General features: G+C 37.4%; 1 protein-coding gene across 14 annotated transcripts in view; it reads left to right on the top strand.

The window, feature by feature from the left end:
* The window catches only part of MYO9A (myosin IXA), a 291,871-nt gene that overhangs the window by 124,069 nt on the left and 148,606 nt on the right, over positions 1-19,196 (top strand). For 13 of the 14 annotated variants that reach the window (XM_086711106.1, XM_086711104.1, XM_086711107.1 and 10 more), the window contains one exon: positions 4,604-4,723. The exons of the other annotated variant lie outside the window; for it this stretch is intronic. In XM_086711106.1, the coding sequence (XP_086567232.1) occupies positions 4,604-4,723 (120 nt within the window). The remainder of the gene's footprint in view (positions 1-4,603; positions 4,724-19,196) is intronic. 14 annotated transcript variants of the gene reach the window in all.

Here is a 19,196-nt window from a genome sequence, read left to right as displayed (position 1 = left end):
AACTCAACAACACACTTCTAAAAGTTTATTTTTATTTTGAGAGAGAGCACATGAGTTGGGGAGAGGGACAGAGAGAGAAGAATCCCAAGCAAGTTCTGCAGAGCTGGATACAGGGCTCAAACTTACGAACTGTGAAATCATGATCTGAGTTGAAATCAAGAGTCAGACGCTTAACTGACTGAGGCACCCAGGAGCCCCAAAGGAAGAGTTCTTTTTTTCTTTTTAAAGTTTTATTTTGAGATGGGTTGGGGGGGGCGGGCAGAAAGAGAAGGAAGGAGAGAATCCCAACCAGGCTCTGCAGTGTCAGTGTGCCACTCGAACCTACGAACTTACGATCATGAGCTGAAATCGAGAGTCTGACGCTTAACTGACTGAACCACTCAGGTGCCCCAGGGTTGTTGTTGTTGTTGTTGTTTTTATATTTATTTTGAGAGAGAGTGTGTGAGCAGGAGATTGGGAAGGAAGGGAGAGAAGGAATCCCAAGCAGGCTCTGTGTTGTTGGCACAGACATGGGGCTCAATCTCACGAACTGTGATCTCACTTCTTAATTACCAGTGGGTCAAGGAAGAAATCACAAAGGTAATTAGAAAACAGTTTGATGGTTATATGCTAACTAATTTGGATGTTAATTAGGGGTGCCTGGGTGGCTCAGTCGAGCGTCCGACTTCAGCTCAGGTCATGATCTCACGGCATGTGAGTTCGAGCCCCACGTCAGGCTCTGTGCTGACAGCTCAGATCCTGGAGCCTGCTTCGGATTCTGTGTCTCCTTCTCTCTCTGCCCCTCCTCTGCTCATGCTCTGTCTTTCTCTGCCTCTCAAAAATAAAGAAACGTAATAAAAAATATTTGGATGTAAATTAAAAAAAATTAAGAAAAAAGAAAGAAAGAAAACAGTTTGATGGGGTGCTTGGGTGACTCAGTTGTTTGAGCGTCCAACTCTTGATATTGGCTCGGGTCATGATCTTGCATTCTGTGGGTTTGAGTCCTGTGTCAGACTCTGTGCTGGTAGCATGGATCCTGCTTGGGGTTCTTCTGTTCTGCCCTGCCCCTGCTTGCACTCTCTCTGTCTCTCAAAATATGTAAAAACTTAAAATATTTTGAGATGAATGGAAGAAAATATACACCAAAACTTACTGGGATGCTGCTGAAACAATGCTTAGAGGTAAATTTATAGCTTCAAATATCTCTTAAAAAAGAAGAGGGGTGCCTCTTAATTTAACAGCTCCCAGTTGGAAACACTCAAATATCCATCAGTGGAAGAAAGGATAACCCATATTGTGATACATTCCTACCATGTAACATTATTCCTCAGTAAAAAAGAACAAACTACTTATATTCATAATGAGTCACAAAAACTGAGCAAAAAAAAGCCAGGATATAACGCATATGATTTTGTTTAGTTTAAGAACAGGCAAAATAATACATAGTGATAGAAACCATAACTTGATTGTTTCTGGGAGGACAAGAGTGGTATTGATTGGAAGGGGATGAAATAATGGGTATATGGATAATAGAAATCCTTAAAAAAATTTTTTTAATGTTTATTTTTGAGAGAGACAGAGACAGAGACAGAGTACAAGCAGGGGAGGGGCAGAGAGAGAGAGAGAGAGAGACTTAGAATCCAGAGGCTCCAGGCTCTGAGTTGTCAGCACAGAGCCTGATGTGGGGCTTGAACTCATGAACTGTGAGATCATGACCTAAGCCAAAGTCAGACACTTAACTGACCGAGCCACCCAAGCGCCCCTGGAAATCCTCTTGATTGAGGATTATATGGAAGTAAATATTTGTTTAAGCTTATCAAATTTAAACTTGAGATTGGTGGATTTTACTGTGTATGAGATATACCTTTATTATGGCCATAAGGCCCAGGAGCTGGTATTACAGAAACTACTTTAGGATCAGATACATGGCTTCAGATTTGAACGATTAGCTAGGATTGAGTTCCCATTATGTGGTAGTATCTTAGAAGAGCTTGGACTTTTCTGTCGCTGAAAAGATAATTGAAAAATTCTGTCCATTGGCCTTGAGCATAGAAACAAGAAGGACCTTAGCAATCTGTGTTAGGCGTTAGATAAGATTTTTCTTTTTCTTTTTTTTTTTTAATGTTTTTATTTTATTATTTTTGAGACAGAGACAGAGCATGAGCAGGGGAGGAGCAGAGAGAGAGGGAGACACAGAATCCGAAGCAGGCTCCAGGCTCTGAGCTGTCAACACAGAGCCAAATGCAGGGCTTGAACTCACAGACTGTGAGATCATGACCTGAGCTGAAGCTGAAGTCGGATGCTTAACCGACTAAGCCACCTAGGCACCCCTAGATAAGATTTTTCTTAATAAATTACCTGTAAAAAAACCAGTGCCCATGTCTTTACCATGCATAGGTATGGGATCTGAATTTATGCTGTGTTTTTGATGCATGATCTCAAGCTAAGAAATTATCAAAATTAGACCAGGAACTAGCGTACACCAACATTAATAAACATCTTTTAAGAGTTTATGGGACTCCTTAGACAAGAAGACTCACTGAAAATGTATTTCTATACTTATCCTAGGAAGCCTAACCACCTTAACAGGGAGTTGTTACACACAGCAAACAACAGGAAGGTCAGCTTAAGGTTTCGAAATGGTATTATAGTCTAAAACAAGAGTTAGAGCATAGAAAGCAGAATGAAAGAAATTAAAAAAAAAAAAATAAGGTAGGTATGATGGTGAGACATAAACCTGTCACAATTATAAAATTAACGGCATTGCTACAATTTAATTAGATAAAAGAGTGTGCTGGCTGTAGTAATGTCAAGTGATTTCTTCAAACTGCTTACTAATTTAGTGTATTTAATACCTGAACTTTTACATAAAATGCTTTAATACCATAATCTCCTTAAAACTGTTTTTGACTGGCAGATTATTAAGATAGCTATTGAAAGGCCTAAAGGTCTAGTGATAACTTTTTAAAATTACAGTTTGGAGGGAGTATAAATAGAACTCACCATGTGTTTGTTTCTCCCCCCCCCCCCCCCCCTCACATGGTCCCCTTCAACTGATACTTACCTTCTGTCACCAGCAACTAACCAAGTACAGGCTAGTCTCTTTGCGTAAGCATTCTTTCTTCATGTAGCCCATCAAACGTGGTGGGGAGGATTATTGGTAAAATACAGGCTAGTCTGAACCTAAGCATTCTTTCTTCAAGTAGCCTGTCAAACACGGAGGGGAGAATTATTGGTAATGAGTGTAGAATATTTTTACTGAGGTATTCTTTGACCTAGAAATGATAGATAACTTGATAATATTTGTCTCTTTTTGAAACATTGAACATTTGCAGCTGTGGGCTCTCCACAGTGGATGAGATAGTGTTTTATTCGTTTACTCTTTTAATATTGGATGTGAAAATAATTTTCACATCTATTTCATTTTTAAAAGCCTGCTATTTATGTGTTTATTCCTATATAATGTATTGTAAGATTCCATGTCTTCAGCTAAAATGTAGATGCCTTTTCTCTGGATCCAGTTTAAGGAATTATGGTTAGACTAAACCATGCTTTGCCAACTTGTTTGAACTACTCTGCCTCTGTTTAACTTTTTAAATGATCCTGTGTTGAGAACTGTTCCTATATAGTATCTCATTCCAAATTATAGAGTAAATATGCACTAATGAAACTTTAGTTCATTGTGTTGCTTACTTTGCCTCTGTTGTTAAACCATTCCCTTTTCTCCCCCCTTTTGTTTTTTAAAGGCAAACCTACACAAATTTGAATATAACGTCTTATCTCTAGAGATGTTCTTTGAGTAAATGATACTCAACACCACCTCCCAAAACTGGCGGTGCCTATTCTCTTTTAAATCCGTCTGTTGCTAATATTAATGGTACTGACATCCCCCAAATCCTCATCATTGCTAGAGTGACTCATGGTTTCAGTAGCACTAATCTGGGGCTTTGGTCCTTATGTGAACATGCTCTCTTCCGTTTCCCACCAGTAGTTGATCCTGTCTCACTTGACTAAGAAGTGGTGGTGAGGTACATTTTCCAACTTTCTTTTCAGATTTATAAATACCAAAGTGCTGCTGGGTTTTCCTGCTCTGTTTTGCTTTTCTTCCTGCTCTTTAAACATTGACACACTTGTTGGAATTCCTACAAGTGTGGTTTATTGCAAGATTTGTGAAAGAATTGTTTAACTTTTGGTAAATTGTTTTGGGTATATTTCTCTTTGGTGTTCCATCATTGTTCCTTGCATTGTTGCCAACTATATGCTAATTATATTTCAGACCTGATAAAAATGGGTCTGTTAAAAAAATAGCTAAATCATACAAATTGTTTTGAAATTTCCCTAATATTTTAAATTAGAAATTTTCAGTGTGATGTTATCTCACAACACTTTGAATACTGATAAGGATACTTTGAATATCTAAAAAATACCTTTATGTTTTCCTTTTATTTTTGTGTAATTTCCGCAAATCAATTTAGAAAAATTATTCACATTTAATTCCTATTACTTGATACACTTATATATATTCTTAAGATAGTTGGCAGCATTGTCCTTGAATCTCTATTGGTTTGGGCTTATGTAATCTTTTTCTTTTCTCCATTTTTTTGTTTTTCTTTTGCTTCCTAAGGACATGATGATACAGCGCCATGTGCAATTTTGAAAAGTATGGATAGTTTTAGCTTTCTCCAACACCCAGTCCACCAGAGGAGCTTAGAGATTCTGCAGAGGTGCAAGGAAGAGAAGTACAGTAAGGCTGCAAATCCTGATAAACTCTGTGTCATCACATATCTGTTTGGAAATGGAAACCAGGAGCATTTTGCACCAGGGTGGGACATAAATTGCATAGGCAATGTCACCTAAATAATCGTTTGACCAGTCTCAGGATACTTCCGTTGAGACTTAAGTTCTTTCTTTTGAAAAAGTTGATATACCTCTTCTTTGAACTTGGACGACTCTTTGCCTGTGATCCATGAGTTGTTGATTATACTTGGTTATAGACTCTGAATTTGTTTCCACTTTTGTCTTTAAAGTAGCTGAGTGATGGGTAAAAATGAATAATGATTTTTTCCCTGCTAATTTTTAAAAAATGCTTTATTGAAATCTAGTTGAGATAAAATTGCATGCAAAAGCATAGAGTTTGGTAAATTTTGACATATATATGCACTTGTGAAGTCATTAACATGATATAGATAATTACTATATCCAACACTACCAAAAGTTTCCTCTGCCTCTTTCCAATTTTTGGCTGATTGTTACGCTTGCTTATGCTTGAATTTCAACATCAGCAGTGTTGCTTTTGTGTATCATTGCTTAATCCACTTAGTTTGATTGCAGTTCTCCTATCAGACTTTTCTGTGTCTGGTTTAGAGAAAAACCACCATATTAATGTTTTGGATTAAGGAAGAATGATAGAATCATAGTGGATATTTCTTTTTTTTTCTTTTTCTTCTATTTCTTTCTTTTTTTTTTTTTTTTATAAAATTGGTGTGAAAAGATGCCCGTGGTCTCCATTTCCTCCATTCTATTTGTTATACTCATTCTGAATGAAAATAGATTGTTTTGCTTATTGTGGGATTATAGTTATTTTGCTACTGCTATAGTGAGAATAAAGAGATCCTTCAGAATACTCAAATACTCAAACCCCAACTTAGCAGTTTCCATATAATGGACCTAAATTACTTACAGATTCTGAGCTTTTTACAAATTATCACAGATTTACTTTGTTGATTTTACAGTTTTGTGATTGAAATTCCATGAAATTTTAGTATCTAATTATCAGTGAAAGGAGAATGTAAGTAGAATTTGTAAAAGCAAATGTTGTGGATTCTTTTTTCAGTTGTTCTTACTTTTGCTGTCTTGGTATAAGGAAATGGGTAATGCATTTTGAAAAATACTATTAAAAATGTTTTCTCATTTTAGAAAGAACAAAGGTAAGTATTTCATTTTAAAAAGACCATCCTTAAGTGTTACAATGAATTAATTGCTATTGTTTCTAAAAGGTGTACAATAAGTTTTATTTCAATTACCCATCTTCCTTTTTAAATCTTTTAATCCATGGGACATTATTTAAACCAGTTTACAAATCTTTTTGGGAGTTTAATTCTTTTTAACTTTTAAATAGTTGCAAGTGGTTTATTTGCTTTGTTGATTTTCATCATGTTCTGACAACCCTAGGCCTGATTGTATTCCAGTTTAGTATATATGGGTTCCGGGAATAGGAAGGCACCATGTACAGTATAGGCTGCGTGAGGAAATTGTACATTTGTTCTGTGTTTACATGCAAATTGATTTTTACATTTATGGAAGTTGGAGCTTTTCCATTATTTTAAGAAGTTTATTCCATTTTATATTATAGTACTACCAATAATTAGAATTTTATACTCTATAAAATTACAAATTCAATTTTGGGAGATCTCAAAAAAACAGGGGACTGCCAGCTTTAGGTAATGGATAATTGGCAAGGTGAATGAACCCTTCCACAGGTAACAATGATAAAACCTGGAAAAATTTTTATTTTATTTATTATTTTTTTTTCCTATGTAAAACTTTTTTTTTTCAGTATATGAAATTTATTGTCAAATTAGTTTCCATACAACACCCAGTGCTCATCCCAAAAGGTGCCCTCCTCAATACCATCACCCACCCCCTCCTCCCTCCCACCCCCCCCCCATCAACCCTCAGTTTGCTCTCAGTTCTCAACAGTCTCTTATGCTTTGGCTCTCTCCCACTCTAACCTCTTTTTTTTTTCCTTCCCCTCCCCCATGGGTTCCTGTTAAGTTTCTCAGGATCCACCTAAGAGGGAAAACATATGGTATCTGTCTTTCTCTGTATGGCTTATTTCACTTAGCATCACACTTTCCAGTTCCATCCATGTTGCTACAAAGAGCCATATTTCATTCTTTCTCATTGCCACGTAGTACTCCATTGTGTATGTAAACCACAATTTCTTTATCCATTCATCAGTTGATGGACAGTTAGGCTCTTCCCATTATTTGGCTATTGTTGAGAGTGCTGCTATAAACATTGGGGTACAAGTGCCCCTATGCATCAGTACTCCTGTATCCCTTGGGTAAATTCCTAGCAGTGCTATTGCTGGGTCATAGGGTAGGTCTATTTCTAATTTTTTGAGGAACCTCCACACTGTTTTCCAGAGTGGCTGCACCAATTTGCATTACCTGGAAAAATTTTTAAAATAACAAAATGATTTGAAAGCATTGGAAAAAGACCAAAAAACCCCCACTAAAATACCATAAAGAAGCAGAAACCAGAGGAGAGTTTATTGTTTGAAGTAAGTAAAGTAGTGGATAAGAATTGTGAATCTGTGGGTTTTTGTACAAGGTGCTTCCCCACTCTCATAGCCCCAGAGACGGAAAACCACAACCATACTGACTTGAGGTATCAGAGAACAAAGGTGAGGACTGGCAAAACAACTTGGAATTTAGGAGGAAAATCTGAAACTGAGAAAGCTGCCAGAGGGCTAAAACCCAAAGTTAGAGTATGAATTCTGCCAGCCGTACCTGGCTGACAGCTATGAGTACACAGGGAAACCTGTCAGCAAAGCAGTGCAAACCAAATAGGAGACAAACTTCGAAACACACAACTGTAGTAGGTGAGATTTTCGTTTGCTGCTTTTTTGACACACACGTTTTGTATCTGTGTGTAGCTCCTGTGGGAGAAAAGCTGAATTCTTCCTGCCTTAGTTGGAATCCCATAAGTAGAGGGGGGGAAAGAAAGAAGCAGAGGAATATTTGAAGAAATAATGGCTGAAAACTTTTTATATTTGTTAGAAACCTGGCTTAGAGATCCAAGAAGATTAATGATCTCCAAGTAGAATAAATACAAAAGAAAACCATAATTAGGCACATTGTAGACAAACTGCTAAATGTCAAAGACAAAGAGAAAATCTTGAGAGCAGTGAAGAGAAAATATGGCCTATCAAATACAGGGGAATAATGATATTAACACCTGACTTATTAAAGCAATGGAGATGGAAAGATGTTGAAAAATCATAATTAAAATCTCGCCCTGGCCCAAAATGAACCAGAACACAGCTGTCTCCTACCTCCCAAACAAATCCCAACTTTCAGGCAAAATTTCTATATTTTTAGTTTGGGTCCAGACAAGTTAACTATCTGTTGAAAGAAAAACCAACAGTCTTCAGAAGAACATAACAGAATTTAGTGTTGGCACAATGTATTATCCATAATGTTAAGCTATCAGCAAAAATATTCTTAATAAATGAACCTTAAATAAATATGTTTTCAGATAAAAAGTATCTGAGAGAATTTGCCACCATAATGTGTATTCTATGAGAAATAATAATGGAAGTTCTGTAAGCTAAAGGGAAATGGCACCAGGGTGCTTGGGTGGCTCAGTTGGTTAAGTGTCTGTTGATTTCCACTCAAGTCATGATCTCATGGTTCATGAGTCTGAGACCTGTGTCGGGCTATGCACTGACAGTGCAGAGTCTGCTTGGGATTCTCTCTCTGCCTCCTGGTCTGCCCCTGTTCCACTTGAGTGTACATGTGCTTGTTCTCTCTCTCTCAAAAACAAATCAACCAACTTAAAAAAGTAAAATAAAGAGAAATGGCACCAGATGGTAATGTGGATGTGTAGTAAGTGTTGGTAAACTTTCTGCAAAGGGCTGGAAAGTAAATATTTTAGCCTCTGTGGGTCTTATGGACTCTGTTGAAACAACTCAGTTCTACTGTGAAAGGAGCCATAGATAATACATAAATAAATGAACATGGCTATGTTCCAATAAAACTTTACTATGGGCACTGAAATTTAAATTTCATATAATTTTCACATTTCACAAAATTATTTTTCTATTGATATTTTTTTCCTTAACCATTTAAAAATGTAGGGGGCATCTGAGTGCCTCTGTTGGTTAAGTATCCGACTTAGGCTCAGATCATGATCTCATGGTTCATGGGTTTGGGCACTGCATTGGGCTCTGTGCTGACAGCTTAGAGCCTGGAGCCTGCTTGGGATTCTCTCTCTCCCTCCCTCTGATACAACTCACCTTGCTGACAGTGCTTACCTTAATGTCCCTGACCTCAGGCCCACAAATGTGTGGGGTCCTACAAATGATTGAAAATTTAATCTGGCCAAATACAATTAATGGAATTCCATTGTGGAATTTCAAATGAAATTTAAGTCTTACAAAAATGGAATTAAAATAGAAATAAATAATAGATATCTGAGAAATACATGTATATTTTTTAACTAATCTCTACACCCAGTGTGGAGCTTGAACTCACAACCCTGAGATCAAAAGTCACATGCTCTTCTGACTGAGCCAGCCAGACACCCCTCAAGAAATCCTCAAATATTTTGAAAATAAACAACATGTATAAATGACTCATGAGTTAAAGAAAAATTTATAAGGGCAACTTGAAACTACTTCGATCTGAATGAGAATAGAAATAACATAACTTGCATAATGCAACTAAAGAAGTACCTAGAAGAAAATTGATAGCTTTAAGTCCTTATGTTAGGAAAAAAGGTCAAAAGTCAAGGATTTAAGCTTTTACCTTATGAAGCTACAACAAGAAGAGCACATTAGACCCAAAATAAGTAGAGAGAAGTGACGAACTACAATCCATGAATACAAAGCAGACCAACAGTAGAGAATATCAGTGGAAACCAAAAGCTGATTTTTCTTTTTTTCCAGTTTTAGAGGGAGAGAGAGAGACCGCACATGTGCATGAGTAGGGGAGAGATGCATAGGGAGAGAGAGAATCATAAGCAGGCTCTACACTTAGTGCGGAGCCCGATGTGGGGCTTTATCCCGATTCCCTGGATCATGACCTGAGCCAAAATCAAGAAATGGAATGCTTAATCAACTGAGCCACCCAGGTGCCCCCAAAAGCTATTTTTTCAAAAAGAGCAATGAAATTTTTAAAGCTCTGGGTCAGTCCATTAGAACTTTCTATAAAGATGAAAATGTTCTCCAACCATGCTATCTAAAAGCCACATATGGCTGTTAAGCACCTGAAATTTATTTAAAATTGAGAAACTGAAGTTTTAATTTGATTCAGTCAAATCAAACTTGAAAGCCACATGTGGCTAGTGACTGCGGTATTAGTGCAGTTCTAGCCATTCTGATCAAGAAATAAGAGAGAAGAAGACAAATACTGTTATCTGGAAGGAGCAAGTGGACACAGTTATATATGATAGAGACCTCAAAAGACTGAGGAGAGATTATGTCAATAAATTAAGCAATTTAGATGAAATGGACAAATTCCTTGAATGTCAATCAAAATTGACCCAAGGAAAAATAGAAAATTTGATCACTCCTATAAATGATATTGGCTTCATAAGTAAAATCTTCCCCCCACAAAAAAGTGTAGGCCTACATAGCTTCAACAGTAAATTTGATTTAAGAGATGTTTAAGAAAAGAATAATACCAGTTCTCTTCAACTATTTCAGAAAATACATGAGCAAGTAACCTTGTACAAATCTTATGAGGCCAGTATTATTACTCTAATACCAAAAGCATACAAAAACATTACAAGAAAACTATGGACCTCACAATGATGGGTGTAAAAAGGCTTAACAACATAAGGGCTGACTGAATTCAGCAGTATAATAAAGGATAATACATGAAGCCCAGTGGAATTTAAGGTTGAATGAATGAATGAAAGGAATGAAAGTTTGGTTTGATAATAGAAACTCAATCATTATGGGGCGCCTGGGTGGCGCAGTCGGTTGAGCGTCCGACTTCAGCCAGGTCACGATCTCGCGGTCCGGGAGTTCGAGCCCCGCGTCGGGCTCTGGGCTGATGGCTCAGAGCCTGGAGCCTGTTTCCAATTCTGTGTCTCCCTCTCTCTCTGCCCCTCCCCCATTCATGCTCTGTCTCTCTCTGTCCCAAAAATAAATAAACGTTGAAAAAAAAAATTAAAAAAAAAAAATAAAGAAACTCAATCATTATAATTCACTATATTATCCTTCTAAAAAAAGAAAAAGCATATGATACCTCAGTAGTTGGAGAAAAAGATTTTTTCGTAATTTTTCACTCATTTAAACACCTTTAGGAGCCTTGGAATAAAAGGCAGCCTTCCTCAGTTTTATAAAGAACATGCATGAAAATCCTACGGCAGACTTCATATGTAATGATGAAAGATTGAACACTTCTCTGACATTGAGACAAGGCAAAGATATCTGCTTTTGACACTGATATTTAACATTGTACTGAAAGTCATACACAGTGCTATAAGGCAAGAAAAAGAAGTAAAAGGTGCATAGCTTGAAAAGGAAGATGTAAACAACATACGATCCTCTATATACGAAGTGTTAAGGAGTTTGATATATGCTCTTTGATCTAGGAAGTAGATTCAACAGCCTCTCATGATACCAGGTAAATTTACAAAATTATACTATTTTAGCCATGAAGACATAGAAAATTAAATTTATGAATTTTATGTATACATCTTTGGCAGCCAGTCTCCTAGATATTCTTGTTATCCCCATATTATGGTATTCACAACCTTGTATAATCTTCTGCATTTTTCCTGTCTTGGTCTGTGTGACTTATAGGACATGGCAGGAGTGATAGTATGTCAATTCCTAAATTAAGTTATGAAAGACTGCAGTTTTCATCTTAGGTAATTTCTTACTTGGTAGCTCTATCTCAGATCACTGTCTCTAGGAGAAAGAAGCAAACTGTCATCTGTGAGTCGCCCTGTTTTGAGAATCCCACTGAAGCCACTGGTCAACAGGTAGTGAGAAAATGATCTTTGCCACTAACTACATGAGTGAACTTGGAAGCAAATCCTTCAGTTCCATTCCAGTCTTTTTTTTTTTTTTTTTTAATTCAAGGTAGTTAACATACAGTATAGTATTGATTTCAGGAGTAAAACCCAGTGATTCATCACTAACATATAACACCAAGTGCTCATCCCAGCAGATGTCCTCCTTAATGCCCACCACCATTTACCCTATTGCCCCACCTGCCTCTCCTCTAGCAACCCCCAGTTTGTTCTGTGTATGTAAGAAGCTCTTATGGTTTGCCTTCCTCTCTGCCTTTATTCTTACTTTTCCTTCCCTTCCCTCTATATTCATCTCTTGTTTCTTAAATTCCACATATGAATGAAATCATATGATATTTGTCTTTCTCTGACTTATTTCGCTTAGTATAAACACTCTAGTTCTATCCATGTTGTTGCAGATGATAAAATTTGATTCTTCTTGCCCCTGAGTAGTATTCCATTGTATATTTATACCACATCTTCTTTATACATTCATTAGTTGATGGACATTTGGGCTCTTTCCATAATTTGGCTGTTGTTATAAAATAATAGCATTATTGATACCATTATTGATAAACATTGGGGCGCATGTGCCCCTTTGAATCAGCATTTTTATATCTTTTGGATAAATACCTAGTAGTGTAATTGTTGGGTTGTGGGGTAGTTCTATTTTTAATTTTTTGAGGAACATCCATACTGTTTTCCAGAGTGGCCGCACCAGTTTGCATTCCCACCAACAATGCAAAAGTGTTCCCCTTTCTCTGCATCCTTGCCAACATCTATTGTTGCCTGAGTTGTTAATTTTAGCTATTCTGACAGGTGTGAGATGGTATCTCATTGTGCTTTTGATTTGTATTTCCCTACAATGAGTGATGTTGAGCATTTTTTCATGTGTCTGGTTTGCCATCTGGATGTCTTGGAAAAGTGTTTATTCATGTCTTCTGCCCATTTTGTAACTGGCTTATTTGTTTTTTGGATGTTGAGTTTGATAAGTTCTTTATAGATTTTGGAAACTAACCCTTTATCAGATATGTCATTTGCAAATATCTTCTCCCATTCTGTCAGTTGCTTTTAGTTTTGTTGGTTGTTTCCTTCGCTGTGCAGCAGCTTTTTATCTTGAAGTCCCAGTACATTTTTGCTTTTGTTTCCCTTATCGCTGGAGACGTGTTGAGTAAGAAGTTGCTGTGGCCAAGGTCAAAGAGGTTTTTGCCTGCTTTCTCCTTGAGGATTTTGATGGCTTCCTGTCTTGTGTTTAGGTCTTTGATCCATTTTGAATTTATTTTTGTGTATGGTGAAAGAAAGTGGTCCAAGTTCATTCTTCTGCATGTCACTGTCCAGTTTTCCCAGCACCACTTGCTGAAGAGACTGTCTTGATTCCATTGGATATTCTTTCCTGCTTTGTCAAGGATTAGTTGGCCATATGTTTGTGGGTCCATTTCTGGGTTCTCTATTCTCTTCCATTGATCTGAGTGTCTGTGTCAAATTCCTTGATTCTCTTTCTGCGTTTTCATTATTGATATATATAAATGCAACCAATTGCTGTGTGTTGACTTTATATCCTGCAACTTCGCAGATTTTTTGTATCATTCTAGCAGTTTTTTTGTGGAGTCTTTTGGATTTTCCACATAGTATCCTGTCATCTGTGAAGAGTAAAAGTTTGACTTCTTTGCCAGCTTGTATGCCTTTTATTTCTTTTTGTTATCTGATTGCTGAGGCTAGGACTTCCAGTACTATGTTGAACAACATTGGTGAGAGTGGACATCCCTGTCGTGTTCCTGACCTTAGAGGAAAAGCTCTCATTTTTTCCCTGTTGAGAATGATATTATCTGTAGGCCCTTCATATATGTCTTTTATGATATTGAGATATGTTCCTTCTATCCCTATTTTCTTGAGGGTTTTTATCATGAAAGGATGCTTTTGTCAAATCCTTTTCTGCATCTACTGAAAGAATCATGTTTCTTATCTTTTATTAATGTGGTGTATCACACTGATTAATTTGCAAATATTGAACCAGCCCTTGGCCCAGGAATAAATCCCACTTGATCATGGTGAATAATTCTTATTTTTAAAAATTTTTTTAAGTTTATTCATTTGTGTGTGTGTGTGTGTGTGAGAGAGAGAGAGAGAGAGAGAGAGAGACATAGTGACATAGCACGAGGGGGTGGGAGGGGAAGAGAGGGTGGGAGACACAGAGCAGGGTCCAGGCTCTGAGCTGTCAGCACAGAGCCCAACACGGGGCTCGAACCCATGAACCACAAGATCATGACTTAAGCCGAAGTTGGATGCTTAACTGACTGAGCCACCCAGGAGCCCCAGTGAATAATTCTTTTAATGTACTATTGAATTAGATTTGCTAGTATCTTGTTGAGAAATTTTACATCCAGATTCATCATGGATATTGGTCTGTAATTCTCCTTTTTAGTGAGACTTTTGTGTGTGGTTGTGTGTGTGTGTGTGTGGTTTTCGAGCCAAGGTAATGCTGGCTTCATAGAATGAGTTTAGAAGCTTCCCTTCCATTTCTATTTTTGGAACAGTTTGAGAAGAATAGGTATTAAACTCTTCTTTAAATGTCTGTTAGAATTCCCCTGGGAAGCCATCTACCCCAGGACTCTTATTTGTTGGGAAACTTAAAGAAAAAAAAAATTCTTTTTAACATTTATTTATTTTTGAGAGACAGAGAGAGACAGAGTATGAGTGGGGGAGGGCAGAGAGAGAGGGAGACACAGAATCTGAAGCAGTCTCCAGGCCCTGAGCTGTCAGCACAGAGCCTGATGTGGGGTTGAACCCATGAACCATGACATCATGACTTGAGCTGAAGTCAGATGCTTAACCGACCTAGCTACCCATATGTGTCTATTGGGAAATTCTTGATTACTGATTCACTTTTTTTGCTGGTTATGGTCCAGCATTTTCTGTTTCTTCCTGTTTGAGTTTTAGTAATGTGTGAGTGTCTAGAAATTTGTCCATTTTGTCCAGATTGTCCAATTTGTTGGCATACAATATTCATAGTATTCTCTAATAATGGTTTGTATTTCTGTGGTGTTGGTTGTGATCTCTCCTCTTTCATTCGTGATTTTATCTATTTGGGTTAGAGCTCTCTCTTTTTGAGAAGTCTGGCTAAGGGTTTATTGGTTTTCTTTATTCCTTAAAAAAAACCTGCTTTTAGTTTCATTGGTATGTTCTATACCGTATTTTTTGTTTCTATATCATTTATTTCTGCTCTAATCTTTATTATTCCCTTGTTCTGCTGGCTTTGGGCTTTATTTGCTGCTCCTTTTCTACCTCCTTTAGGTGTAAGGTTAGGTTGTGTATTTGGGACTTGTCTTACTTCTTGAGATAGGCCTGAATTGCAATATACTTTCCTCTTTGGACTGCCTTTGCCGTATCCCAAAGGGTTTGGACTGTCTTGTTTTCATTTACACTGGCTTCTATGTATTTTTTTTTTTTTCTTCTTTAATATCCTGGTTAACCCATGCATTCTTTAATAGGATGTTATTTTACCTCCATGTATTTGAAGGCTTTCCAAATTTTTTCTTGTGGTTAATTTCGAGTTTCGTAGTGTTGTATTCTGAAAATATGCATAGTATGATCTTGATCTTTTTGTACCTGTTGAGGGCTGATTTGTCACCCAATATGTGATCTATTCTGGGGAATGTTCCATGTGTACTCGAGAAGAATGTGGATTTTGCTGCTTTAGGATGAAATGTTCTGAATATATGTTAAGTCCATTTTGGTACAGTGTGTCATTCAAAGCCATTGTTTCCTTGTTTATTTTCTGCTTAGATGATCTGTCCATTGCTATAAGTGAGGTATTAATGTCTCCTACTATTATGGTATTATTATCAATAAGTTTGTGCTTGTGATTAATTGATTTTTAAATTGGGGGCTTCCACATTGGCATAAATATTTATAATTGTTAGGTTTTTTTTTAAAGTTTATTTATTTATTTTGAGAGAAACAGACCACAAGTAGAGGAAGCCAGAGAGAGATGGGGGCAGAGGATCTGAAGCAGGCTCTGTGTTGATAGCAGAGAGCCCGATGCAGGGCTCACACTCATGAATCATGAGATTATGACCTGAGCCAAAGTCGGATACTTAACCGACTGAGCCATCCAGGCATCCCAATTGTTAGATCTCCTTGATGGATAGACCCCTTAATTATGATATAATGCCCTTCTTAGTCTCTTATTATAGTCTTTGTTTTAAAATCTAGTTTGTTTGATATAAATATGGCTTCTCCAGCTTTCTTTTGAGGTCCATTATTATGGTAGATGGTTCTCCATCCCCTCACTTTCAATCTGCGTGTGTCCTTAGGTGTAATATGAGTCTCTTATAGTCAGTATATGGATGGATCTTGTTTTTTAAATCTGTTCTGCTACCCTGTGTGTTTTGATTGGAGCATTTAGTCCATTTACATTCAGAGTGATTATTGAAAGATACGAATTTAGTGCCATTGTGTTAACCTATAGAATTGGTGTTATTGTTCTTTGGTCCATTATAGTCTTTGCTGTTTCCTTTTTTTTCTCCACTCAGAGAGCCCCCCTTAGAATTTCTTGCAGGGCTTTTTTTTTGTGGTCACAAACTCCTTTAGTTTTTATTTGTCTGGAAAAGCCTTTTTCTCTCCTATTCTGAATGTCAGCCTTGCTGGATAAAGGATTCTTGGCTGCTTATTTTTGCTATTCAGCACATTGAATATTTCCCTTCTAGCCTGCGTAGTTTCAATGGACAGGTCTGCTACTAACCTTATGTGTCTACCCTTGTAGATTAAGGACTATTTATTCTTAGCTGCTTTCAGAATTCTGTGTTTATCCTTGTATTTTGCAAGTTTCACCATGATATGTCATGGTGTTGACTTGTTTTTATTGATTTTGAAGGGAGTTCTCTGTGCCTCTTGGACTTGGATGCATGTTACCTTCTCTAGATAAGAGTTTTCAGCTATAATTTGTTCAAATCTATCTACTGCCCTTTTTTATCACTCCTCTTCTTCTGGGACCCCTATGATACAGATATTGTTTTGTTTTATAGAATCAGTACTCTAAATCTCTCCTCATGATCTAGTAACATCCTTTTCTTCTTTTTTTCAGTTTCTTTATTTCCCATAATTTTATCTTCTATTTCACCTATTCTATTCTCTGCTTTTTCAGTCCTCACTATCACTGTATCTAGTTTGTTTTGCATCTCAGGTATAGCATTTTTAAATTCATCCTGACTAGTTCCTAGGTCTTTGATCTCTGCAGAGATCTTTGCTTTGATCTCTGGTGTCTTCTCTGTGTTTTTCAAGGCCAGCTAGTAGTCTTATAACTGTTGTTCTAAATTCCATTTTAAATATATTGTTTATATCTGTTTTGAGCATGTCCTTGGCTGTGATTTCTTCCTAAACTTTCTTTTGGGAAGAATTCCTCCATCTTGTCATTTTGGCTAAGTTTCTGTCTGTTGCGTGTTTTATTTATTTATTTTATTTATTTATTTTTTTTTTATTTATATATGAAATTTATTGTCAAATTGGTTTCCATACAACACCCAGTGCTCATCCCAAAAGGTGCCCTCCTCAGTACCCATCACCCACCCTCTCCTCCCTCCCACCCCCCATCAACCCTTAGTTTGTTCTCAGTTCTCAACAGTCTCTTATGCTTTGGCTCTCTCCCACTCTAACCTCTTTTTTTTTTTTTTTTTGTTCCCCTCCCCCATGGGTTTCTCTTAAGTTTCTCAGGATCCACATAAGAGTGAAACCATATGGTATCTGTCTTTCTCTGTATGGCTTATTTCACTTAGCATCACACTCTCCAGTTCCATCCACGTTGCTACAAAAGGCCATATTTCATTTTTTCTCATTGCCACGTAGTACTCCATTGTGTATATAAACCACAATTTCTTTATCCATTCATCAGTTGATGGACATTTAGGCTCTTTCCATAATTTGGCTATTGTTGAGAGTGCTGCTATGAACATTGGGGTACAAGTGCCCCTATGCATCAGTACTCCTGTGTCCCTTGGATAAATTCCTAGCAGTGCTATTGCTGGGTCATAGGGTAGGTCTATTTTTAATTTTCTGAGGAACCTCCACACTGCTTTCCAGAGCGGCTGCACCAATTTGCATTCCCACCAACAGTGCAAGAGGGTTCCCGTTTCTCCACATCCTCTCCAGCATCTATAGTCTCCTGATTTGTTCATTTTGGCCACTCTGACTGGCGTGAGGTGATATCTGAGTGTGGTTTTGATTTGTATTTCCCTGATAAGGAGCGACGCTGAACATCTTTTCATGTGCCTGTTGGCCATCCGGATGTCTTCTTTAGAGAAGTGTCTATTCATGTTTTCTGCCCATTTCTTCACTGGGTTATTTGCTTTTCGGGTGTGGAGTTTGGTGAGCTCTTTATAGATTTTGGATACTAGCCCTTTGTCCGATATGTCATTTGCAAATATCTTTTCCCATTCCGTTGGTTGCCTTTTAGTTTTGTTGGTTGTTTCCTTTGCTGTGCAGAAGCTTTTTATCTTCATAAGGTCCCAGTAATTCACTTTTGCTTTTAATTCCCTTGCCTTTGGGGATGTGTCGAGTAAGAGATTGCTACGGCTGAGGTCAGAGAGGTCTTTTCCTGCTTTCTCCTCTAAGGTTTTGATGGTTTCCTGTCTCACATTCAGGTCCTTTATCCATTTTGAGTTTATTTTTGTGAATGGTGTGAGAAAGTGGTCTAGTTTCAACCTTCTGCATGTTGCTGTCCAGTTCTCCCAGCACCATTTGTTAAAGAGACTGTCTTTTTTCCATTGGATGTTCTTTCCTGCTTTGTCAAAGATGAGTTGGCCGTACGTTTGTGGGTCTAGTTCTGGGGTTTCTATTCTATTCCATTGGTCTATGTGTCTGTTTTGGTGCCAATACCATGCTGTCTTGATGATGACAGCTTTGTAGTAGAGGCTAAAGTCTGGGATTGTGATGCCTCCTGCTTTGGTCTTCTTCTTCCAAATTACTTTGGCTATTCGGGGCCTTTTGTGGTTCCATATGAATTTTAGGATTGCTTGTTCTAGTTTCGAGAAGAATGCTGGTGCAATTTTGATTGGGATTGCATTGAATGTGTAGATAGCTTTGGGTAGTATTGACATTTTGACAATATTTATTCTTCCAATCCATGAGCAGGGAATGTCTTTCCATTTCTTTAAATCTTCTTCAATTACCTTCATAAGTTTTCTATAGTTTTCAGCATACAGATCCTTTACATCTTTGGTTAGATTGATTCCTAGGTATTTTATGCTTCTTGGTGCAATTGTGAATGGGATCAGTTTCTTTATTTGTCTTTCTGTTGCTTCATTGTTAGTGTATAAGAATGCAACTGATTTCTGTACATTGATTTTGTATCCTGCAACTTTGCTGAATTCATGTATCAGTTCTAGCAGACTTTTGGTGGAGTCTATCGGATTTTCCATGTATAATATCATGTCATCTGCAAAGAGCAAAAGCTTGACTTCATCTTTGCCAAT

Source organism: Puma concolor, chromosome B3, assembly GCF_028749965.1.
Source record: "Puma concolor isolate L17-30 chromosome B3, mPumCon1.1.hap2, whole genome shotgun sequence".
NCBI classification, from domain to species: Eukaryota; Metazoa; Chordata; class Mammalia; order Carnivora; family Felidae; genus Puma; species Puma concolor.
Note: the sequence above shows the minus strand (reverse complement) of the source record. Positions and strands in the feature narration are given on the sequence as shown.